This window comes from Alligator sinensis, unplaced genomic scaffold (assembly GCF_000455745.1).
Source record: "Alligator sinensis unplaced genomic scaffold, ASM45574v1 scaffold312_1, whole genome shotgun sequence".
NCBI classification, from domain to species: Eukaryota; Metazoa; Chordata; order Crocodylia; family Alligatoridae; genus Alligator; species Alligator sinensis.
In genome coordinates, this window is record NW_005842029.1 from 2,603,342 (window position 1) to 2,621,632 (window position 18,291).

The following is an 18,291-nucleotide window of genomic DNA, read 5'->3' on the forward strand; positions in this document are numbered from 1 at the left end:
ACTGAGGTCAGGTGACCCCAGCAAGGTGACCGTCCAGTCTCCTCTTGAAGATTTCCAGGGTGCCCTGGTGAACACTTGTTCATTAAGCCCTTGATGTATTCCCCTGATGAAGTGGTAAGCTGCTACCAAGTCCCCTCTCAGCCTTCTCTATTTTAGGCTGAAGAGTCCCAAGTCACTCAGCCTTTCCTCATGTGGCTTGCCTTGCAAGTCTCTGATCATATGGGTGGCTCTTCTCTGGACTCTCTCAAGCTTTTCCATGTCCTTGTTGAAGTGCGGTGCCCAGAACTGGATGCAGTACTCCAGCTGTGGTCTCACCAATGCTAAGTAAAGTGGAAGAATCACTTCCTTGGTTTTGCTTGAGATGAATCAGTTGATGCATGCCAGAGTATTGTTTGCCCTGCTGGCTACAGCATTGCACTGATGACTCATATTTATATTATGGTCTATTATTACCCCTAGGTCCCTTTCAGTCATGGTGATAGTCCGGTTGGCACCACTGAGCCTGTAAGTATGTTGGGGATTGTTTGTCCCCAGATGGAGCACTTTAGACTTCTCAATGTTGAGCTTAATCTGGTTCCAATCTGCCCAACTTGCCAGCTTGTCTAGGTCCACCTGTATCTGCAGCCTATCTTCAAGCATGAACAAGCATGATCATCCACAAACTTGATACAGCCCTGCACCACCTGGCCAAAGAAGCTGGGCAGATAAAACCTGAACCACCTAGCTGGAGGAGCCGAGTACAGGAACCTGGGGCAGATAAGACAGCCCTTCCTATCCCCAGCACTTCGGGGGCAAGGAAGTTTTTCCCAGGGTGCAAAAGTAATTAATTATACTTCTGATACAAAAGATACCACACATAAACTACTTATTCTTTCTTTTTTTCTAAACTGGAGATAACATGCAAACACAGATGATATTTATTTCATTATTGACTTTTTCACTAATGTACAATTGTCAACAGGCATGTTTACTAATTTGAAAATAAAATGTTTAAGAATTATGCTTATCAAGAAAATGGAAAACTCAAACAAATTATGTAAATGTACTTGAAGTGCATTATGATACATTATGATAATGTAGTGCTTTCCTTGTATGACCTATGTAACTTGGCTGTCATCATGTAAGTGGCTTCCACAAAACATGTTTGTGAAGCTTTGTGTAACTTAGCTATGAATCCCTCTATAAGAAAATCAGTCCTAGTTATACCATCTTTCATTCTAGTCTCTTTGGCTTCCTATGCACGTGCTCCAATGCATTCTAAATAGAATGCGTCAGAACTAGAACTCTGCAATGTTGCTACAGCATCATGTGTATGTTTAAAAATGGCTATGGGACACTAACTAAACCTCATCAAAAAAGGTTTAGATAAAACATCCCGTGGGCATTTTAAATGCACTGGGGCTCAATACATGTGACACAGTGGCATTTCAATTAGAGTGACTGCCCAGAAACCACTCTAATTAAAATGCCTCTCCCCCCACCCCCAACACACACAAACACCTCCAAGCACATGTTTAGGCAGTTTTTGTGGTCATTTTATAAGCAGTTTGCTTCCTGATTCAATTTATGATATAGAATAATAATAATTTTGTAACCACAGTTTATTAACAACTGCGTAGGTTTCTCTGTGTTGTTAAGTGATGTTGCTGAATCAGCTCAAAAGATAATTGTAAGGATTTGCTACTTTAAGCCTCAAAATACTTCATCATTTTAAGGACGAAAAAATATATCATTAAAAGCTGTTTTTTATATATTGGTACAGATACAGCAATGTAGCTACAGGGTGCTGACAGATCGGCAGCTCCCCATTATAACTCGTAGCACTTCACAGAAAGTGCCATGAGTTACAGCGACCCCCCCACTCCCCAACCCAACCGACATTCGCTCCACTTTGGAGTCATCCAGCAGAGAGTGGCTACATGTCTGCAGCCTCTCTTCCTTAGCCCTGCCCCTCCCCTCCCAGCTCTGGACCCATCTTCAGGGTTGGAGAGAAGGCAGGGGAAGGGAGCTTGGGACTTGGGTTTACCCAGCCTGCACTTGAGGCGGGGGTGAATTGAAGCCCCCCCACCACCACCACCAAGTGCAGGCTGGGCAAACCCCAGACTGGAGCTTCCTCCCCTGCCTTCTCCCCACTCCTATCCTGAAGACAGCACCACGGGTGGGGCTGGGATGATGCAGCCCAGCCCTGCTTGCATGCAAGGGAAAACAGAAGTTAATTACAGTGCTCTGCTTTGGAACACCTTCATCTGAACACTTATTAAATGAGGGTTAATTTGTCACGCAATCAGACACTTTTAAAGTGCCCTGCAACCGTGAACTTCTGTCAGGGCATGGCTCGTAGAACAATTTCAGGGGGCCAGTCATGCAACAAATATCACTTCTGTCAGCACCCATAATTGTTACCTGGTAGTTGGTGGCATTATAAAAAAGAAAATGACTGCTTGCTAATGGATGAACAAGTAAAGAGTTTTTGATTGCTGATACTGAAGAAAAATGTTTCCACTCTAAAATTAAATCGATTAAAAAGATGACATATGCTTACTGACCAGTTCTGACATTAGCGTCCTGTGTTCCTGATGTCACAGATTATCTTAATTGGCTATAGGAAACTGAAACTGGAATTTTCATGCTAGTGCTCTGAACTCAGTTTTCATTTCATTGCATTAATCCTAATTCATACATCTTCCTGTCTAAATATCAAATAGAAGTAGAATTTGTAGGAGATACAGGACATGAAAAACTTGAAAAGAGAAATAATGTGATCAGGGTTGATGTTTGCACATTTCCGTCAAAGTGAGAAATGTTTTTGGGATGGATTCAAATTCTGTTTTTATTATGACCTTCTCCCTGAGGCATTAAAATTAGGATTGTTTTTAGCCAGTTTATCAGAGAGTACTAAGTGTGAATAGGCATGGACAACTACCTTCTGTCTTGTAGAACATCCATTAAAATACTTTTATATACCTGGTCATGTGATTTTTTTTTCTAGGATTGTCAGCACAGAACCTACTCAGAGCATGAAATTCTATTAACAATTTTAAAAAGCTAACAATATGTCTGGATATCAGCTTTTTTATTGCACAAAACAAAGCCTACCACATACTATACCTAGGCATGCCGCAGCTCCCACCATAGCATAAAGTCCTGGAGTGACACAATCTGCTCCTGGCCTACACCAATTCCTGAAGATGATCCAGTCATGATGGTGATAGGCCACCTGCTCCACTCCAATTCCAACCATTCTTCCAGCCATAGCTCCTACCGCCATACTAGGAATGAAAAGGCCTGAAGGGATCTGGAATGAAATTCAGTAAAAATTTAACAAAAATATCTCAGCTGTGTACTAGGGTTCCTTGTTGGAGACAGTACTATACACCACAATTTCCCGAAGTGATGATGCCGTTGGTCTGAGACTGCCCTCATTAAAAACTACTAAACCTTTTTTCCCCCTAAGTTTTGCTTTTTAGAATGAAATTATAAAGAAATAAAATACATAAAAAGGCATGTACTGATAAAATATTACAGATGAGCTTTTGTTTTTTTCAAAGTGCTGCCCATTTTTGTAGCTTCATAAACTTTTAATTATATTAAACAGTAAACTCAAAGTTATGATTCTCCTAACAAGTGTAACTTGACTATACTGTATTATTTCACAACCTAAATTTAATAGCATAGACATAAATACAAGATGCCAGTTATTTCTAAGTGAACTGAGCTACAGTGCCAGCAGAGATCTCATTTATGAAGTTGTATGAGGACAACTGAAAGTTACAATTTGAATTTTGCAATATGAATTACCCATATTTTTTTCAGTGAAGAAATCAAAGAAATCTACAAGATGCACCAAAGAGCTTATCCTTGTAACATTATCATGGTAGCCAGTGCAAGTTTATCAGGGTCTTAGGAACATCTTGTGTTTCAAAATTAGCTCATTCTCATGGACATCACTGGCCTCATGCCAGGTGTCTATAACCTTCATGGGAGAGACTGTAGGCTCTAAGCTAAAGTTCAAATTTAACACTAAATATGGATTGCAACAATTAACTTTATATCAGTCTTTAGTTTACCTTCATGCCAAAAGTAAATATTGTGATGATAATTTTAAAAATCAGAGCCAGGGCGAGCTGCCACATTGCAGTGTAGACGCCAGGACCCGCAGGCCTGTCAGGAATGTCATCTACAGGTCTGGTCATATTTGGGTCATTGATATAATCACAAAGTTGTGAGGACTCCAGAGCACCACAGTCATTGAAAAGTTCAGAGATCAGCTCACTGGTACTTCTCCTGGTGTACGGATTAGGATAGGCAATGATGGCAGTGATGGCAGTTACCACAATGACCTCTAGCACTGGATACTTCCCAAGTTTGGTGGTCTTGCGCCTCCTGCACCAGGCAATATTGCAACGGATAAAGAGTGTTCCCCATAGCCCTCCAAAGACTCCAAGAAGAATGAATGGGAAAAGTTCAGCCATATACCAGGGGGTATGGTACTCCACATAAAAAAGGACCAGTCGACTGTTTCCAAATGGATTGATGGACCTCAGCGTAAAGGCAGCCACAAGAGCAGCGAAAAATGACCTCCAGAGGGTTTTCAGGGGAAAGTAATAGCTAACCTAAAACAAACAGAAACAGTAAATAATTAACTTAGTGGGACTTAAAATGTTTGCTTTATTACCCACTTTTATGGTGCGCTGTAGGCAACCATAGTTTGTTTAGTCTGTAATGATACACTTGACGTTAATGGGGCTCCATAAGTGTGTTTCCAATAAGAATGTGATCATCCATGTGTACGACAAGGCATTTTCAAACTTCAGAAGGGGACTGTTGACAGTGAAAAATAAACATAACTCTATAAGCAAGCCATTGAACAATGCTGGTTTACCTGGATGTGCTGGAGTTCTAATTATTAGACATGCAACAGCAAGGTTTTGCAGTCTTTGTTTACAAATTTCAAGGAACACAGCCTATTGCTTTGTGATTATATTCTGAAAACACACACACACACACACACACACACACACACCCCACACACCATTGGTTGGTTAACTCCAGAAGACTCTTCTTCTTCCAGAATGCTGGTAAGAAGAAATACCAAATTATTTCTAGTAACAATTAAAGATTTCCTGTGTTTCAGTAAGCACTAAAATAAAAATATTGAGAAAATTTTAAAAGGAAGTCAATGAAAGTATTTGTTTTTTTTCCGGTTGATGAAGAATATTGATAATGGATATTGTGATAACAGAACAGTTGCCTCTTACCTCTTCCAAACTAAAAAGGACACCGCCAATTGGAGCACCAAAGGCAACAGAAACTCCTGCAGCAGCTGCAGCTGAAAGCACCTACACAACACAAATATTTGTTAGACAAGGCGTATGTCCTTTGAGGGGGTGAGTATATTTAAAGTGTGTAAAATGCCAATTTGAACCCATGCTTACCTCTCTCCTCTTTCCTTCATTCTTGCTGTACTTTGAGAAGAGGCTGCTGAAGAAATTACCACAGCAACAAGCTACATGTACTAATGGACCTTCTTTTCCGAGGCTGAGGCCAGAAGACACCACCAGCACCAAGGTAACAGTTTTGATTAAGAGTGTCCACTTCCCCAGGTAGCCCCTAATAATGAAGCCACTCAAGATGGTTTTTATCTGGAAGGCAGGAAGAATAAGTTGAAGAACTAAATACACTTCTTCAACTCTGATTTTGCAAAACTGATTTAAAAGCTGTAATGGTAAATCATTCATTGCTTGACTGAAGTCAATGGGGAATGAGCAAAAATTAAAGTGACTTTCCTGCAGGGATATCTAAGGCTATAGACATGTGCATGGAGAAGCAACAGCTTAAATGCATAGACATGAAGCAACTCACACCACAACACCCGTGCACAAATGAGCAGGTTGTGAATTTAAAATAAAGAAAAACCAGCAAGTTGTGCACTGGAAGGCAGGCATTTGAAAGCATAAGAAAACGGTCCCTGCATCACCTTTCCATAACTTTTTACAATTGAGGCAGCTTGACTTGCCACAACCCATTTGTGGATCCATAGCCTGTGTAGATGTTACCAGACACAACTTTACAAGCTAAGTATTGTCTCATGGATGTCAACTGGTGTCTGCAATTCATATGGACAGTTTATAGAGCTAGTGTTAGTAAGATGCAACTGGGAGTTCCTTCCTTTATTTCCAACCATCATCAAAATACAGAAGTGCTATGAAACTGACTTACTAAAGTGTTATTTTTAAGATAAAATTCAGATTTGCCACAGGCAAAAAAGTTATTTGGAATTTATCCCTCAAAACCTGCCTAAAACCCTCTTATATATGCACCCGCAGCCAACAGTCTTAGGGCATTTATACACGTACTTTTTTTCCAGCAACACGCCAGAGTTCCGCTGCTTCGGAGCAGACTCGATTAATTCAGCCTGCTCAGCACACGAGCTGAGGCCAACTGCACTGCGCTGCGTGCATTTGTATAAGTGGCAAAATGCATGTCAGCACACAGAAAATGGCAGCCGTGCACTTTTTGAACTAAAGCACTTCTGAGATATTTTAGATCAAAAGTGCACCACCGCCATTTTATCAGTCTTGACGCACATTTCGTCACGTATACAATTCTGTGTGTTGCAGCAGGGGGCACTTTTCAAAACACCCAGTGCTGTGATGCATAGATATGTAAAAATGTCCTTAGCTTTTATTTATTTATTTCTCCATGTCACATTTCAGCAAGACAAAATGGGACCAATATAGAGGGCTGAATTGTCATCTGAGGAGGCACAGCTTTTCATGGGTACTCTTTGGCTGGCTGCACTGAAAAAGAATTGACTGAGAATGTTCAAGTGAAACCAGTTTTAAGGCAAGTCTATGCTGCATCCCTGTTGAGTCTGAGACTGCTGCTAAGAAACAGGGCCTACTTACTCAGCTCTGCTCTCACTCCAGAGTGCAGCAACTAGAGCAGTAGGTGCAGATCAACACCATTCTCAGGCTTTCAGTGTCATGCATCCAGTACTTGAGCTATTTACCCACTGACTTAATTGGTGAATTTGGGCATAGGTAGAGTGTCTGTGATCATCAGTAATCTCCAGACCAACCAGGCAGGAGTATAGATGTAGCCTTAGAGTGCTGTGTAGGCTGTAAGCCCCTGGAAGCACAGTCTGTAATTTAAAATGTATTTATACAGTAAACTTTATGACTTGGTTAGAAGTCATAATATTAATAAAAAGAAAGGAATGATTAGATATATACTGGGCACATCTACACAAGATGCTTTACTCAAGATTAGAGCAAATTACTCTGCAGTAAGCGTCACCATCTACACGTCTAGATGCTTACTGTACAGTAATTTGTTTTAATCATGAGTATACTTGCTACCTGTAAATTCAAGTAGCAAATTTACTCACAGTTAGTTACTGCGCAGTACAGCATGTTTAGATGGCTGACTGAGAGCAAACTTGCTCCTGGTCAGCTGGGCAGCAAGGGATGGGAGATTGCTCCCTGACCCCAGGAGCTGCCTACTGCTGAGGCAGGCTCTGCCACTGGAGCCCAGGTGGGGACAATGTTCCTCTGCCCTGGCACCAGGATGCTCCCAGGCCTGGCTCCCCGATCACAGAGCAGGGGCTGGGAGCTTGTTCCTAGCCCCTGTTTCACAATCTTGATCATGGAACTGAGGCTGGGAAAAGGCTGGGAGCTTGTTCCCAGCCCCTGCTCCATGATCATGGAGTGGGGACTGGGAACAAGCTCCCAGCCTCTGCTCTGCTATCGTAATTGTGGAGCAGGGACTAGGAGCTCCCTGCATAGGGAGAGTTCCCTGCTAAGACTGGAGCTGGCTGTGACCTGTTCCTGAACAGGACAGTTCCCAGCCAGCCCCAGGTTGCATGGGAAAGTCTTCATGTGCAGCCTGGAGGTGGCTGGGGACTGTCCCATTTCAGGTAATCCCCAGCCAACTCCAGGCTTCACTTGCAGACTTCCCTGCACAGCTCAGGGCTGGCTGGCAACTGCCCCAGTCAGGGGCATGTCACAGCCCTGTGCCCCAATTGGGTGATTGAGGTGTGGGGCTTGGAAAGAGCTGTGCGGAGGGGGCAGGTCCCAGCCCCATGCCCCAATCCACTGGTGGGCCATCCAGCAGCAAGCCTCCTGGTGGGTGGGTAATCCCCGCCTAGTTGGGGGCTCACTGCTAGCTGCCCCACTGGAGGATCAGGGTAGAGAGCTAAGACCTGCCCCTGCCCTGCAGCTCTTTCCAAGCATCCTTCCCCCAGTTGCCAGTGCAGGGGGGCATTATCCCCGCCTGGGCTCTGCTGATGGAGTCCACCCCAGCAGTAGGCAGCTCCTGAAGGCAGGGAGCACTCTCCCAGCACCCACCAGAAGATGGTTGTCTCCTGGCCCTGTGCTCCCTGCCAGCCTCTAGAGCTCCCCCTGGTTGCTGCAGGGGGCCAGTGCAGAGCCAGAGGGGATGGGAGCAGGTAGCTGCCAGGAGCTGCAAATCTGCTCCTGCATCCCCGCACATGTAGACACCTGTCCAGGGTGGGTTTACTCTAAAGTAATTTACTCTAGAATAAACTCACCCCACAGCATTTGCACATGTTGATGCACCCACTTTTTATAAATGATCCGTCTAAAAACTAAGGCTAAGATTTTCAAGGACTGAAACTTACATTTATACTCCTAAATCTTAAGTAGTATATAGATCTTATTATAATGATTTTTAGAAGCAAATGCCCTAATTTCCAAAAGTACTGAATAATTTTGCATTACCTCTTGATTAGAAGATCATCCAACTATAGACCTAAATGGCAAACTTGAAACACCATATGGGGACCTGATTTTGAATGGTTGGGTGCTCAGTAAATGGAGCTTTAAGGCATCCCTGGACACACAAAAACTCCAAAAAGGTTAGTCTTGTGAAGCCCCAACTTTTTATTTCTTTTATTCTTGGCTTCTAAAATGTTATCTGTTTCTTTAAAATTGGATCAAGTAATTGCATCTGCTGGATTTCTAGGCACATGTTTGTGTAACTTTTTGAGAAACATGTATAACAAGTCTCCCAATCTACAGGACTGGAGTCTCCTGCAACCCCCATCTGAGAACCTGGCCACTACTTCAGTCTGTACCATTTCAGAGATCATTGTTTCAACCCATCAGTTTTTAAACATACATCATCTAAAAGAAACTCACCTCTGGGATTCCAGAACCGCAGGCATAAGGTGCAAACACCCTTACCAGGGAGACTGCCAGGAAAGCAAAACATAGAGCCCACATAATGTAGAGAAAATAGTTTAGGATGTAAGCACTTGCACCCTAGAAAAATGTAGTGAGAAACATTATTAGATAAATGTAACACAAATCAACCTCCTGGGTAGAATTCTATTTTACCTAGGAGATGACCAAAGCATAACTTGGGAGCAGCTCTGAATTTAATTGCTATAGTATACAAGTGATTCTCTTATCTGCTCTTGGCACATATATGCCCCCGTTATAGGAATAGACAGACATCTGCTTCTACAATAGGGCCATTTATGTGTCTGAAGTAGGTAATAGTTTCACTCCTGCACTATAGTCAGGTAACTCAGAGTTGGTCCCAACCTACACTTTGGTTTTCTACTAGGTAAAATAAAATTCTGTCCCATACTTCTACTAGGACTAGCAAGAGAAATGGAGCCACTTCTGCTCACTGACTGCAATACTGGTAGTATGTTTGATACTGGTTTGGCTTCAGTAAACATGAATATTTCTGTTGTATGTGTTCCAACCATTATACTGTATATGAAAAGATAGACTGCTTTGGCCCCTTAACATATTTAAATAACGGTATCTTTTATAAGGAACTCAACTACTGCACAAAAACTATTATAAAACAAACACTAAAGGGTAGAGGGAGGAGAGAGAGAAGATAACCACACACGTAATCTAAACCACATCAAAGTAATTTATCACAAAGGCACACCAAATTACCATAAGAAAAATATACCCCAAAATGGATTTGCAGTGTACTTTAAAGCCAAGCAGCAAGAGACTCTGATGGGTCTGTCTGGGAAACTATTTGAGATTATCAAAACTGTATAGGGGATGTGGCAGTACATTCTGCTCATTTAAATGTTAGACCATTACTAAGAACAGATTCATCCTAACTATTTGTACTTGTCAGGCAAGAAGAGATCATAAGAAGTGATCAGTCAAGTTCTGAGGATTTAGATTACAAAGGGGCTCTTCATACTAATTTTGCTACTTAAATTATATCCTTTGGTGTATTAATATCCAGTTCAGTTTGCAGAGGACAGGCATAATTGAATCCTTCACTCTATCTGATAGAAAAATACATACATTTCTCATTCTGCAATTGTTGCAGCCTCTACAGGAATTTTGGAAGGAGTCTGGTTGAGAACCCTTTAGAATTATTTACCTTGATTTCCTGAAAGCAGAAGTGATCTTGGTGAGGTGTATGAATATGAATATACAGATGGATTTTCCTGATAGCAGAGAGTTGGTGACCCCTGTTATAATACTGGCTTCCATTATGAGAAAGGAGTCAAGGGTGACCAGTGACCCTATACTGCCAGTGAAGCCATACTCCCTGAGTAATGAACATTCAAAACTACTAAAGTTTTCCTTGAAACATTTCTCCCTATTGTTAAACCTGACAATAATCTTTTGCTCCTGAAACAAGCAAAGCTACTTGAGAGCCATACTACCCTGTCTATTGGTCCATTTGTACTGAATTTCTAGTCACTCACACCTCATGTTGAATGTTATCAGTGGCTTCTTAATTAATAAGGATTTTTTTTCCTTTACATGGGTAAGAGGAGATTGCCAAATGGAACCAAATATACTTAGACTATGGAGACAATGTTGGCTATGGAGAATACTGACAGTACATAGCCTCCATGTACTGTCAGTATTCACCTCAGAATAATGCTACATCTAATAAGAAACTGCTTGTTCTGTCAACCAGGTATAACACTGACACCTGCAGAAAAACATATAAAAGGGGTTTTTAAGCATTACAGGTTTCAGAGGTTACTGGGTTGATGATCCTGGCACAATATTTAAAACACCATTAAATACCTACCATACTATATGACATAAAATACATGTTGCATTTAATGTGGATGGTGGTAACAGGTAATTATATTTACAATGAAGTAGTGAAACAAGGGTGGGGCACCAACTCTGGGCACCAATTTAGAGGGAATGGCCATGCAGTGGCAACAGCAGCCAGGGTGTGGGGAGCCCACCACGTGACATTCTTTAACACTTGCTATGTCTCCCTTTTTTACCCAGGGTATGAAATTGTTAGCTATGCCTCTGTTAAAATATATTATGCAGACACACTTTTAAGCCAGTCTCAGATAAGGTTAAATTAAAGACCTATTGAGCTAAAAATGATCCTTGCATCCTAGGTCTGTATTATTTGAAAGCAGAATAGACTTTGATGAGACCCTGAGACTCAGAGCTACCATCCAAAAGATAAAGGAATTGGAACTGAAAACTGTCAAATGTTATTGCTGAGCACAAAATATCTATCCATATAAGAAGGACCTTTGGAAAAAGAAAGCTGTCAGGTCTCAGAGATGAACAGCTGGTTTATATCAAGGGAGAAGCAATGATAAAGACAAATTCTAGATAAACACCAGGGCAAGGGACAGACAGTCAAAAAGCCTGAGCCTGAATCAATTCAATCTTTGCAGGTTAGTCTAATCTAACTAGGCTAAACCTAGTAGTTTGTAACTTCATAGACATCCCAGACATGCAGGCACATTCCTGCAGTGGCTCAGGCTAGAAGGTGAGGGGTGCTAGAGCAGCCTACTCATCCCTTCCACAGGGCTGAGCTGAGGGGGGGCGTGGCCAGACCCCAGCAGGACGCTCTGATTAGCCTAGCAGGGAATTGATAACAGTGTTTATCATCCCTTAACTCAGTGTTATCACCCCATTAAGAAAACAACAGATGGACATTACCAGCTACCTGTTGATTCTGCCTCTTGATTCAGCATAGACGGTAGCCAGCATGTGGTCTGATAGCTAATACATGGACACCTCCTCAGCAAGGCAGAGGGGAGGGGGAGGAATTCCTGCTTAGCAGGGAGTGGTGAGGGGGAGGGGGGGAGCACTCTGCAAATCTCTGCCTGAGCTGCACCCAGGAAGCAGAGGGGAGGGGCCAGGCCTGCTGTGAAACAGAGAGCTCTGCCCAGCCCAGAGAGCATACTGGGATGCTGGGGTTGTCTGGTTTATCTTAAACCAGCAAGGTGTCTGGAACAGACATTGCATAAACTGGTTTGAGCCAAATCAGTTAAGTCTCATACTACATTTAACCAGGTTTATCTTAAACTGCTTTCAGTCATTTTCAAACTGGTTTATGTTTACTGAACATCTGTTGTGCTACAGGTTTAAACCAGTTTCTGATCACTTAAACTGGTTTGTGTGTAATGTCTGTCCCTAGCCCAGAAGGTCAGAGCAACTATTGTTGATTTCACAGAAGTTGGAAAACTCTACTAAAGAAAGACAGATAACCTGAAGGCTTGGTAACTTTTCGAGAAGAATTACAAGGAGCTGCTTTGACTATTTGTTGGCTTCATGAAATGTAGTGCTTTATATGTGCCTTCTGCAGCTAATTTATGTAACATCTTTAATTGGAGAAAACACAGGACCTAGGTGCACCTCTCACTTCTGTCCTGGCTTCAATAAATAGACATTCTTTATACCGAAGAGCTTATGGATGGGAGGTCAGTGCATGTAGATTTGTATTTCTTTATAAACTTTTCACAAACATCTACTTACAAGAACTCTGAACTGAAACTGTATTTAGTTACTCTATAAGGTTCAAATAGACTCTCATGTCGACCTCAAACTGCAAGGCATTGAAAGGGAAAGGCGAGGAGATGCAGTTGCAATGTGTGATGCGTTGCTTTTTTCTGCAGTAGAGGATGAGAATGCTGACAGTGTTCCATGTGTGACAACCAAGGAAGTATGTCTTAACCATTCCCATGCTCTTCTAATTCCCAGTGCTGACAAACCCATTTTCCAGCCTTCTGAAAGGGCAAAGCAAGCCTGGCTCCCTGCTTGCCAAGTGGGTAATGACAGGCTTCTAACAACATTTACTAACTCCAACATCACTCCCCAGGCTTCTGTCCAAATAAAGAGTAGAGAATGCTGCACCAACATTGCGCTACTTGTCTTGAAGAATGTATTTGGGGGAAGGGAAATTTACTGATTTCCCCTTGTGCCCTCAAATGTCAGCAACTGGTCTTGCTGATAACAGCAGAAAAGCAGCCTGATATCAGCCCCCATGACCCAAAGACTAAGAAGTCACGGATTCCATAATTACCATGACTGACACCCATCCATACTCATAATGGATCTTTGTTGCTACAGCTGAAGTGTATTTGTTTCATTTCCTCATGAATGTCTTCTAGTGCTTTCAATTAGAGACAGCTATGGCAATATTCACTACTCCCCTAGAGGATAGTCTGAATTTGCTGCCCTAGGGCCAGATTCTTCTCTCAGTATGAATCTGGATTAGCTCCAAAGACCACAATTACTAGCAAAACCAATGAGAATCTGGCCATAAAACTTCAGGTTAAAAGCTGTGATTTTGCTTCTTAATTCAATAGACAGAGTATAATAAAGTCATTTCTTTGTATATCTTCCTTGTCCAGATGTAAACTGAAAATGCTGTCGTTATTTGCTACATGTTACACAAACACTTCACTCTCACTGGTTGGAATCAGTGATGAAATTAAAGTTTTGGAAATTTCCCATGAATTAGAAACACAAGTTGTTTCCAAAACACAACATATTCCACAAGATGCTGGAAGCATACTGAAGCTGACATTCTGAAAAGGTTATCTCGGGGATACTCAACCAGGATGCCATGGCACCCTGAGGTGCTTTGAGATGCTTTTGTGATGCTGCAGGATGCCACACAATGCTAGTTCTCAGAGATTTCAAATAGGAAACCATAGTGTTAAAAATGTTTTGATGTATTATGATCTTTCTGAATTCTCTGAAACAAGAATTGCTCTATTATTTTTCTGTACACAAAAAATGAGTGAAAATTAGGAGTTGGCATTTTTTCGAGGGTGCCTACAGTCTAATGAAACTGAGAACTATTGGACTAGATGAACTCTGTTTAGAGTGGAGATGCCATGGTTTTTGAGCTCTATGGCTGGGAGATCAGATTCTCAAAGCTCCCACCTACTTCATTTGGGTGCTAGCGCAGGTTCTCAAAGGGCTTTCAGGAATGCAAATCTCCATGCCAGACAGCTGAAGGCTGAGCTCTAGTCAGAACAAAGACTCACAAGTCTTTCAAATTCCCAGCTCCCTGACCACAGGCAAGCCAGGGGGCAGTCTGCATGGCAGGGCAGGGCAGGGCAGCATTGGAATCCCAGGGTCTTCAGCATCCTGACAGAAAATGAAGCTGTTTCCTGCGTGAAACCTGCATGTGATTTGATAAAAAATTCCTGGAGCCAGAGATGTTTTGGGGGGAAATTTCAGATCTAACAAATGGACATTTTCTGATAAAACTCTCATGCATCAGAAAATTCCCACCAGGCTCAAGGAAGCAGTGTACAGCTAAAGGTACAATCAATATAGTTGGCCTCCCTACAAGGAGTAGGCAAGAAATCATAATATGGTGTATGCCTGGCTGGTGCTCATGTTTTCCCATATCATTTAAATCAAGAATATGCTTTTGGAGGAGTTTTATAGAAAGATGATAATTAAAACACTGTTGTTGGATTTCATAAGCTGTATCCAGATTCTCATGGGCAACTTACTTAAGCTTAAAGCAGCCATAATGCTGTCAGCAGGGTCCATCTAGCTTCTAGTTATTGTTGTTGAGTTTCTGTTGTTATAAAAGACACAAACATCCTGGAGGATATTCTCTGTTTACATTTCCTCCTGCTGTACTCAGCCTTGGTGAGGCTGCAACTGGAGTACTGCATCCAATTCTGGGCTCCACAACTCAAGAAGGACATGGAGAAGCTTAAGAGAGTCTCAAGAAGAGCTATGCGCATGATCAGAGGGCAAATAGACCTTATGAGGAGAGGCTGAGAGACATGGGACTCTTCAGCCTGGAAAAGCGCAGGCTCAGGGGTGGTCTGGTGGCTGCCTACAAGTACATAAGGGGTGCGCATCAGGACCTGGGGGAACACGTGTTCACCAGAGCACCCCAAGGGATGACAAGGTCCAATGGTCACAAAATCCCCCAAGACCATTTTAGGCTGGGCATTAGGAAAAACTTCTTTACTGTCTGAGTCCCCAAGGCCTGGAATAGACTCACTCCAGAGGTGGTGCAAGCACCTACTCTGGATGGCTTTAAGAAGTGTTTGGATGCTTATCTTGCTGGGATCCGTTGACCCTAGCTGACTTCCTGCCCTTGGGGCAGGGGGCTGGACTCAGTGATCTTCCAAGGTGCCTTCCAGCCCTAATGTTTATGAAATCTATGAAAATTTCAGGCTAAGAATATTCCAGGGACTTGCTGATGGTCCCCCCTATACAACACCTAAAATAATAAAACTTCTTTCACCTCTTCTCCCTTCCTACCTCTTGTCCAGCTGTGCAGTTTCTAATAAATTACAACTTCTCTACTGATTGGCCATTGTTACAGGGACAATGATTCTTTGATTGTTACAAAGAAACAACTATCGATTTAGGACCCCTGTCACGGCACTTGAACTTGACACGATTCCAAGTGCCACATACAATAAAGCTTAGCATTGTGCATCTTCAGCTGTACACTGGAAGCTCCTGCTTGGCATCCAACAGGATAAACTTTCAGAAATACTGAGCAGCTCGCAATTCCTGTTGTTGTCAGTCACAGCTAGTGCTGCTTGGCATATCTGGAAAACTGGGCCATAAACGTCTACAAATAATGTAATCCAGCATCAACAGCTTTGAAGTTAAAGTGAAGAATTATTAAACTACTTCTGTATAGTAATGAAGAGGCTCTTGGAGACTCCAGAGTGCCAAAACTCTACTGCTGAACTGAAGGAAGAGCTGGGGAGGTCTCGCCGACTGATCAGTAACAATCCCTTCTCTGAACCCTGACACAATGTAAAACACAGATGAATAAGCCCTGTGGCCCATAAAAGTGCCTCAACTCCATAATACCCCCAGTACCACCACCACTTGTTTTTTTCTTTCTATTTTGAAAGGATCAAATGTTACCAAATGTTAGATATTTTTAAAACAAATTGCTGATGGAAAATAATCCCATCATTCTAGTCAATCCATTTTCTCTCCATATATATCATTCTTACCCCACAATTAAGATGCGACTAATAACACTAGGCAAAAATTTTTGACAAATAGTAAATTTGCCAAGAGAATGTGGCTTTGGCAAGACCCAGGTTTTTCACAAATTTGGAACAAAGTTGGCACAGAGGACTAAATTAAAGGAATCATTTCATTTTGAGTCAAGCAAAAAGTCTTCAGTTGAACAAAAATGCATTTTTTTTAAATTTATTTCATTGAAAAATTCCATTTTTTCCAAGTTGAATGCTGGGCTATGTCCAGGATTCGAATCAGTAACTGAATCCTGGATTGTCATAAGAAGGTGATTTTCCAAAGCCGAAAAAGCATCTTGTATGCAGCTCCAACTTATTCTTTCATACCCTTTTCATAGCTCTGAGGATTTCCCCCTCATGTAATTTCCAGAAACGTGCTATACTTTATTCCAGAAAAATGCTTTTAAAAGGGAAAGTTTGGTTGCCAAGTGGAGTCGCCTGCTTTCTTGGTCATGGATAGCTTTTTTAGTAAGTATACAGAAGAGAGACATTTTCATTCCTGCGGCCCTTCCTTCTGCCATGCATTTATCACTGAGACATGGTTCTTAGCCAGGCTAATCAGGAAATGTTTGTGGGAATGCCTTTTTAACATATTGGCAGCTCATTACTGTCTGAATTGGAAGAATCGCTTGGAGAGATTGTCAAAACAAAGAAAAAAAGAGTAGGAAAAAAAAAATGTTTCTAAGGTTGTTTAGTTCTTCCCATTCCAATCCTAAGTGGTTTACCTCAGACTGATTAACTAGAAGCTCAGACCATTTCTGCCACTGGGGACATTTGCCCCTGTCTTCAAATGTGGTTTCATTAGATGTCCAGCAGCATTGCTCATGGCTGTACCAAAATGCGGATAAGCAGACACCTTCTTTCAGGTCTGTCATCCAGTCCACAGCTAAATCTATAACTCCAGCTAAAGTGCCTGAAGGGAAAAAAAATCAGGAAATAAATAATGAAGGGAACACCACAGCTAAGTAGAAAATATATTCAACTAATAATAGTATGTGAAATGTTTGATCTGGAGGCCCCATTACAAGGTAAGTGCAAATACACCAAATACCTATGGTAAATAGTAGCAAGTTAGTAGGGGACCTCAGCCAAACCAAAATGTCTGCTTCTATATTTTATTTAGCAATGTTTCTTTTTAATACCATGATACACACCTTATCTCAGCACCTGACAAAAGGGAATCGTTGCATATACAAACATAAGACCCAATCCTGCAATTTGATCCATGCAGGCGTGCTGATTGGGCTACCACAGCTCTAGAGAGGTCAGTAGGACTCACACAGGCAGAGGGGTGCACATGTACGTATCAGATTGCAAGATCAGGGAAACAGTTCTGCACTGCAGATGGTGGGTGGGTGGTGGTTGCACATACTCCCATTAGACTTGATATGTACATGCTGATATGCAAAGAGAGTGACCCGAGTAGTAAAATGAATACTAGGGGAGAAATCCTGCTTTACTAAATCTGTTGCAGAAAAGCCAGTCACTTCAAAGGGACCCAAACATCATCACTTGTGTATATCTTGAACAGTAACTCAAATCCCAAGCATAAATGTTTTCAGAAAATCCTCTCTTTATGAGAGGCAAGGTTCTTTGGGCAGATGCGATATCTTTTATTTGACCAACCGAGTAGTTGGAACAAAGTTCTTTGCAAGCTTTCAGGCACAAGTACCCTTCTTCAGGCATAGAGAGACTCTGTTGTTGTTCTGAGATCTCCAAGGATCTCTTTATGAGACTTATTTTTCATCCCACAGACAGCTCTTCCAAATAATTATACAGCATAACAGTGACATCCAGTGGCCAACTGACACGACTACACAGGGGCTTGTTACATGGTAATTTGGGGCAGCTCCCAGTGCTCTTAACACTTGCGTGGTCCACATATTAACACCTGAAATTAGTTTGAAATCCTCATTAGGAGGCTCAAAGTTATGCCAGTCCAGGGCAGGATTCTCTCTGATCCATGTTACTCAGCTTGTGTTACACTAAAATGTAGCCACTCTAGACTACACATTAGTGTAAAC

At 42.0% G+C, this 18,291-nt stretch overlaps 1 protein-coding gene across 4 annotated transcripts in view; it reads right to left on the bottom strand.

Annotated features, from left to right (window-relative positions):
- Nucleotides 1-18,291, bottom strand: part of CLCN4 (chloride voltage-gated channel 4) — a 58,733-nt gene that overhangs the window by 12,221 nt on the left and 28,221 nt on the right. For all 4 annotated transcript variants that reach the window (XM_025202543.1, XM_025202541.1, XM_006022313.3 and 1 more), the window contains 6 exons: nucleotides 16,993-17,180; nucleotides 9,162-9,284; nucleotides 5,436-5,642; nucleotides 5,259-5,339; nucleotides 4,068-4,613; nucleotides 3,109-3,295 (listed from right to left, as the gene is read on the bottom strand). In XM_025202543.1, coding sequence (XP_025058328.1) covers nucleotides 3,109-3,295; nucleotides 4,068-4,613; nucleotides 5,259-5,339; nucleotides 5,436-5,642; nucleotides 9,162-9,284; nucleotides 16,993-17,180 — 1,332 coding nt within the window. The remainder of the gene's footprint in view (nucleotides 1-3,108; nucleotides 3,296-4,067; nucleotides 4,614-5,258; nucleotides 5,340-5,435; nucleotides 5,643-9,161; nucleotides 9,285-16,992; nucleotides 17,181-18,291) is intronic.